The sequence below is a fragment of the Frankliniella occidentalis genome, unplaced genomic scaffold, assembly GCF_000697945.3.
Source record: "Frankliniella occidentalis isolate FOCC.00 unplaced genomic scaffold, Focc_3.1 Scaffold34, whole genome shotgun sequence".
Lineage (NCBI taxonomy): Eukaryota > Metazoa > Arthropoda > Insecta > Thysanoptera > Thripidae > Frankliniella > Frankliniella occidentalis.
In genome coordinates this window covers 1,281,181-1,288,062 of record NW_026267164.1, presented here as the reverse complement: position 1 = coordinate 1,288,062, position 6,882 = coordinate 1,281,181, and the positions used below count along the sequence as shown (strand labels likewise).

General features: G+C 54.1%; 1 protein-coding gene across 2 annotated transcripts in view; it reads left to right on the top strand.

The window, feature by feature from the left end:
• The window catches only part of LOC113212542 (inactive rhomboid protein 1), a 122,343-nt gene that overhangs the window by 105,429 nt on the left and 10,032 nt on the right, over positions 1-6,882 (top strand). For both annotated transcript variants that reach the window (XM_052265994.1, XM_052265993.1), the window contains exons 3-6: positions 139-282; positions 1,353-1,721; positions 4,741-4,927; positions 6,405-6,545. In XM_052265994.1, coding sequence (XP_052121954.1) covers positions 139-282; positions 1,353-1,721; positions 4,741-4,927; positions 6,405-6,545 — 841 coding nt within the window. The remainder of the gene's footprint in view (positions 1-138; positions 283-1,352; positions 1,722-4,740; positions 4,928-6,404; positions 6,546-6,882) is intronic.

The window sequence follows — 6,882 nt, the reverse complement described above, 5'->3', positions numbered from 1 at the left end:
CCCCTCCACCTCCCCCCATACTTCCCTACACTTGACAAAAGCAGCAAGTTGCCACCATACACCCATACGCAAATAAAACACCAGCACCAGCAAAAACTGCAACGTCACTGACCTTTTCCTTTATGTATCTGCCCACAGGAGGGGAGTGACCGGCCAGAGTCAGCAGCAGCAGCAGCAGCAACAGCAGCAGCAACAGCAGCAACAACAACAGCAGCTGGGCCAGCAGTCTTCTCAGCAGCCCCTACCGGCCGCCTCACCGACGCCCTCCATCAATGTGTCCAGGTGAGCAGGGAAGAAATAAGCAAACAAAAAAATGGCGTTATGCTCGTGTTGAATGGCATGGCCTTTGCGGAAATTGTATATGAAATTTCTTCCTGAAGAGCTATATAGTAGCCAATTCCGACAAAAAAAGAATTCCACTCCTGCGTTGATAAAAATTAAAGGCGGAGGGGGAGAGTGAGTGAGTGAGTGAGAGAAAGGGAAAATGGGAGAGAGAGAGAGAGAGAGAGAGAGAGAGAGAGAGAGAGAGAGAGAGAGAGAGAGAGAGAGGAAAAAACCGTGGCCTTACACGAGCAGCTGGTGCTGGTGGAATTCTTTTCGCTTCGTGATTGTACCGCCGTCAACTTCAAAAGAATCCCGGCCGCCCGCTGGTCCCGCCCGCTGGGCACGGCCCCGGCACGGCATGCTGATTGGGGCAGTTCGATGCCGTGCGCGCGCCCAGCCCCGCCCCGCATCGCCCCGGCGCCAGGCACCGGCATTCTTTTATCAAACTCATAACGCGAGATTCCCGAGGTGGCTTGGGTTCTCTTCCTCCTCCGCCGTAGCCAGCCTCGCTCTGATGCTGCTGCTCGACGTCAAGGTTGGCGTGAGGTGAACCCTTGCGGGCAGGCGTGGGTGGTGGCGCGGAGCGGGGCGCGGAGGGTGTGGCGGGGCGGGGGCGGGGCGGAGAAGAATGTTCTTCATGTTAAAGTTTTGGCCTTGGCGCCGAATTGTAATCATCTCGAAGAACCGTCAGCACCGACGATGGAGGGGGTGACGTCAGCTGACGATGATGGGGCAAACGACTATGTAACAATGATTGTCCTTAACAGCAGCTTGTCGCTTAAAACAAACGTTCCGGCCACTTTAGTTTTTTTTGTTTTTTTTTTCAGAATATGAAGTAACTGTATGACGCCGTATGATAATTGTAATGTGTAACTTCATAAAAGAATTTTTTAATCGTTCAACTTTATTATATTGAAATTAATATTCGTATTTGCCTTGTTTTTACTGCGCAGTATGACGACGTGGTTAATCGTCCTGGTGTTGTCTGTGCGCGACTGGGGTTGATTTTGACGTCCTTTGTGTTGCAGCGCGGACAGCCAGCACAGTGGGGCGCCGCTGCAGCGGCCGCAGGGCGCGCTGGACCGGGACAGCGGGGGCAGCGGCCACAGCGGCGGCAGCTCCACGGCCTCCACCACCACCGCCTCGCTCGAGCCGCCGGCCTCGCCGCCGCAGCTGCACCCCGGCGGCCACCCCCACCCCCACCACCTGTCGCCGCAGCTGTCTGCGCCCGCGGGTGTGGCCACGGCCAGGACGCAGGCTGGCGTGTCCTTCTCGGACGTGCGGCGGATGTCGGCGAGCCAGAGCCTGGCGCCGGGCCACAGCCAGGGCGCGGGCAGCGCGGGGCCCTCGCGCCACCGTCTGCAGCGCCAGCAGTCCAAGTCCGAGATCGTCCGCAAGTGAGTATCGCAACCGACACGGCCAGGACCGTGCAGCCCGACGAGGGTGTCGACCCCGGTGGGACAGGAACCTAATCGTAAGGGGGCAACAACTCCAAGACATCGTGTTCAGTGTCTTCACCCAGGAAAATTGAGAAGCTATAGCAACCATCGTAGTATGGTTCCTTTAGGGATACCCATAAAATATGCTTGAGATAGCAATCCGCCAAAGGTGAAAAACGTATTTCTGGTTATGAGACACCCGTATGCCGTGGTTGCCTGAAATATACTTTATTGTTGTGCTTGAGGTAAGCATACGATGGCTACTACAGCTTTTCATTTTTCTGAGTGTTACCTCGGTTTACTCTGAGTACACACTGTTTTAAGACCTCGTTTTAGACAGTCCCCCAAAGACTGTCTCTACCAAGCAAAAGTCTCTTAGAAAGGGAGAACACTTCACCAAGAATTTTTTTTTTGTGAAAAACGTTGTCAGAACTATGTATTTGTGAAATCACAACTCGTCTTATTCGTTGTCCAAAATTGATCAACTTCAGAAATTATTACGATTGGTTCACAACGAGGTTTACAACTGTTTCAAATTACGGTAGCAAAATGCCCTAATTTCGACTCCAAAGAAGTGTGATTTCACGGTGGCTTCGTATCGTGAAAGTGGTGGGAAACACAAGCACAAGATTAACCTGGGGATAATTCCCAAATTGCCTTCGATCACCGTAAATAGGTCTTCGTGATTTAAAACGGAAAACACTGTTACGAATTCTTTCATAAGAAATAATTTACGAAAATATTCGAACTTTTCGTAAATACGACAAATATATTTCCTGCTGAAGATCAGAAATTCTCTCGGCTTATACACGATTCAACCGAACATGTACAAATTTCATACTCGTAAATTAGAGCAATTAGTGAAATGATGTTTCGTGTTAAAAACAAAGTTTTCGTAAGAGAAAGCTGAGAAACAAAAATCATGAAATCACAATAATGTTTGTGACAGTGATGGCACCAGAGTTACGTTTGGATTACCTCAGATTACCCACCGATTTATACGGGCCGTGTCTAGCGGATATTAACCCAAGTCGTTTCTCCTTCGCCTAATCGCCACTCGGGCTGCACGTGGCTGCTGCTGCTGGCTGTGATATACTGATCTACAGCCGACACGCGCAGAGGTGTTGGCTTTTAAATCTTCGCAAGAGGAAAATAAAAACAGGGAAAAAAAGAAAGAGAAGTCAGGGCGGGGCTTGGGGAGGTGCCACGAGCTCGCGGAATCGGAAAACAAACAGGGCTCAAGATATTAGGAACCCCTCGAAGTTAATCGACTGGAACATAATCTGTTGCCGGCGCCGCCATGCGCCGCCCTGCTGCACTACGCCACGGCCTCACCTCCTCTCAGCACCACCGGAGAGAGAGAGAGAGAGAGAGAGAGAGAGAGAGAGAGAGAGAGAGAGAGAGAGACTTGAGGAAACAATCCCCCAGGGCACGGCTGCGGCACGTCCCGAGCCGGAGCGCGTTGCAGTAATCCCACCAGCCTGGCTACGCCACTGCCGTAAATGGGGCGGGCGGCGCACGGTGGGGTGCGCCGAGAGGGTGGTTGGTTGGCCAGGGTGGGGCTTGCAGCAAGGAGCCTTAGGCAAGGCCTGAAAAAATGAAATGTTGCTGTTATGGCTGATCGCAACTGACTTGGGAGTGAGAGAGAGAAGAAACGCGAATGTGAGGGAGTGGGGACTCTAGCCTGCCGGGCCTCCTGTGTATCCTGGATCACATAACTCGCAAGCGCTCACAGCTCCGCCTGGGGTGAGGGGGGGGGGTGATGATCATCAGCATCGTGTACTCGAGGGACCTCGAGCGCGGCAGGCAGGGGTTGGGTGGCCCTCCTGGACTGGGAGTTTGAGGAGCTCACGCTCCACAGCGCGGCAGGAACAATAGTGCGAGAGAGTTAGTTGATTGGAGACAGGGTGCCCCACACGGGTGCCCCACCCCCTGCCGCTCTCTCACTCGCACATATGGCTCCTGGCGCCTCCCCGGCTGACGTCAGGGCAGCTTCCCGTCCGTCGCCGTCGGGCTTACTCGCACCGTTACCGAGGGGGTGGGAGGTGGGGGGCTTAAACCTGCTGCAAGTCTTGCAAACTGGGCCGCAAACTTACAAGCGTACGAGCAGCATGTGTGTGTCGCGGGGGCAGGGAGGGTGGAGAAGGGAAGGATCCATGAGGAAAACGCGTTAAGGAGACGGCGAGGGACGTGTCGCTGATATCTGTTGCTTACATAGGGCGGGGGGGATGGACGGGGGGGAGTCCAAAATCTGAGAGGGGATAGGGCCTCGCGTCCACGCCGTGCCGCGCCCCGCCACGACCTGCTGTAGATCGAGGGCGTGCTGGTTGGTGTGGGTGGGGCGTGGCGTGGCGGGGCGTGGCGGGGCGTGGCGGGGCGTGGCGGGGTGTGGCGGGGCGTGGCGGTGGCGCGGCCCAAAGCCAGGGGAGATTGAATGTATAATGTAGTTCTTAGGGGCGCGACGCCTGGGGATGGCTGGCTAGCGCCCGGGTGCTCGTTGCGCCATGGCGGGGCGGGGCGGGGCGGGGCAGAGGCGTCTTCTTACGATGTGGCGCGGAGCAGGCAAAGCAAGAGGGAAATGTGTCTGCGACACTCTGATGAGGGAGGGCGGAGGGCCTCCCCCCCGGGCCATCTGAAATGGTTTCCTTTTCCCCAGAGCGGCGGCGGCAGCAGCAGCAGCGGCAGCCAGGACCTCGCCCAAGAGGCCTGCGCGCGCAAGGCCTCTGGCTCAGCTTTGTTTTATTTCGTCACGCTCATCGTTCTCCCGAGCTAAGCCCGGTGACGGAAAAAGACGGCGCGTCGCTGGGGGTGGGTGGTGTGGTGGGGGCGGTTGTGGGGGTTGGGGCGGGGTTATGGAGGGAGAGATAAATGGAAAGAAAAACAATAAGTATAAGAGGTGTCGTTTTTTGTTGTTTTTGTCGATCTGTGACCCTTATCGCTAATACGTGCCCTTTTCCTTCCTTTCTTCCGCTCTCAGCTACATCAAGCGCGAGACGGCCGCCTTCTTCGGCGTGGACGCGGCCCAGGAGAGCGCCCAGCGCGCGCGGTGGGTGGACCGGCGGAAGCGGCTGGCGGCGCGGCGCTACGGCGACCTCAAGGACGAGTTCGCGCTCACGCCCTCGCTGCCCACCACGCCAGTCACGCCGTCCACGCCCTACAGCCAGGTGAGCACCACCGACAAGCAACAATAGCGACGGCGTTGCTAAGTTTATCAGGGCTTTTTTGGTAAATTTACAGAAGTTGTTCGTAAATTTTAAACAGTGATTGCAAACTTACGCATATCAATTTCAAAGCAAATTTACGAAAAGTATCGTCACTTCAGGATGTTGTTCACTGTGCCCACGGAGCTTTCTAGCTTTCTACTTTACCGAGACCATGCTAAAAAGAAAGATACAGAGCGTGAAACGAGGCAGCAGCGTTACTTGACACAAATTACCAAAACCAAAATACTGGCTGTCCACGTGCCCCGCACTCGCCCGCACCTACCCACCTTGCTCTGCCTCCCGGCTTGACGTCAGTTCTCGCTGCTTGGTTTCCTTCCTGTGAGGGGAAGCAGTACCTCGCTCGCACTCGCTTCCGCTTCAAGACAAACATCCGTCTCTCTGTCTGCCCTCGTCCCGACCGTGGTCCCGACCCGACGCGGGCGGAGCGCGCGGAGCCTGTCTTACTTCTGAGGGACATCCACGCGGCCGGGGCAGCTCTCCAGTCGTGAGCCCGCCTTAAATAATGGAACCCCTGAACGTTACAGGAAAAGGGATTTCTTTCCCTCTCAAGGTCGTGCTTTTTCCCCCTTTCTCCCGTTCACCTCGCGAGAGGAGCGCGTGAAAATCGAAGGGAAAAGTGACAAGAAGTACAAGTATGGCGAAGAGAGTGGCACGTGGTGGTTGTTGGTGTGGTGGAGAAGTAAATGGTTGCGGGACTGCTGCGCACCAATGTGACCCCTGGAATAAGAGAGGTACGCACTAAATTCCAATGGCCTTTTTTTGTCCACAGCAAGATGCGTTTTTAAGTACATCTTGACAGGATGCATTTTTACATCTTGCAAATGGCAAATTCGCATCTTATCGGTGGACAAAAATAAAAATTGTCCAAGATATGATGCAAATTTTTGTCATTTGCAAGATGTAAAAATGCACCCTGTCAAGATGTACTTAAAAATACATTCTTCTGTGGACAAAAAAAAATCCATTGCAATTTAGTGTGTAGTTTGTAGCTCCCTTTCATAGATGCAAGTGAGTGCAAGACTGTGTTAGCACCCCTGCCCGCGAGGCACAAAACTTAACGTCTAGTGTATCATTCGTAACATTTCGGAATGTCTCAGCGAAGATTTTTGTGTGTCTCCACTTAGTATAAGAAATGTGCAAATAATGCACATCTAAGTGTGCTACTCATGATTTGCGCATTACACGGTGTTTAACTGAACTTTGCCCTTCGTAGTGTGCAAATACCATACATTAGTTACGGAAACGTTAACGAAATGTCTATTGTTTGCACACTAATTGACGTCTAGTTCAGTTCGACATGATGAAGTGTTTAGTGTTTGCACCCTTGATACTGCACATCATTTGGTGTGCAACTTTTTACATTTGTTTTGCCAGTGTCTGTTTGATTTACGCCCTTTTCCCTTTTTCCGCGTTTCAGTCGCGATTCGCCCGGCCGGACGTGCTGCCGCTGTCCGGGCCGCAGGACGTGACGGACAACGCCCGCCTGGAGGAGCCACCCGTGCGCCGGAAAGAGTCCGTGGCCAGGATGACCTTCAGCGGGGTGGCCTACGTCGTGTCGGTGAGTGTTGCTCTGTGACGGGCGTGTGTGTGTGTGTGTGTGTGTGTGAAGCAGGTTGCCAAAGTCGACGTGTCACGTAACCCATGAGCTCGGAGTAGCAAGGCTCCTGCCGGGGGGTAAGTGTGGCGGGGGTGCTGGTGCTGGGATCGGGGATGAGGGAAGGGAGGAGGTCCTCCTTCAACTTATGGGTCGGAGTGGTGTGTGTGTAGGTGTGCGTGTATGTGTGTATGTGTATGTCACACACCTGCGCCAGACGGTAAAGCGTCGTCGAGTAGAGACCGGAGAGGAGGAGGGGGGTAGTGAGGCAGAAGGTGAAGAGGGTGGGCAGCCGTGAGGG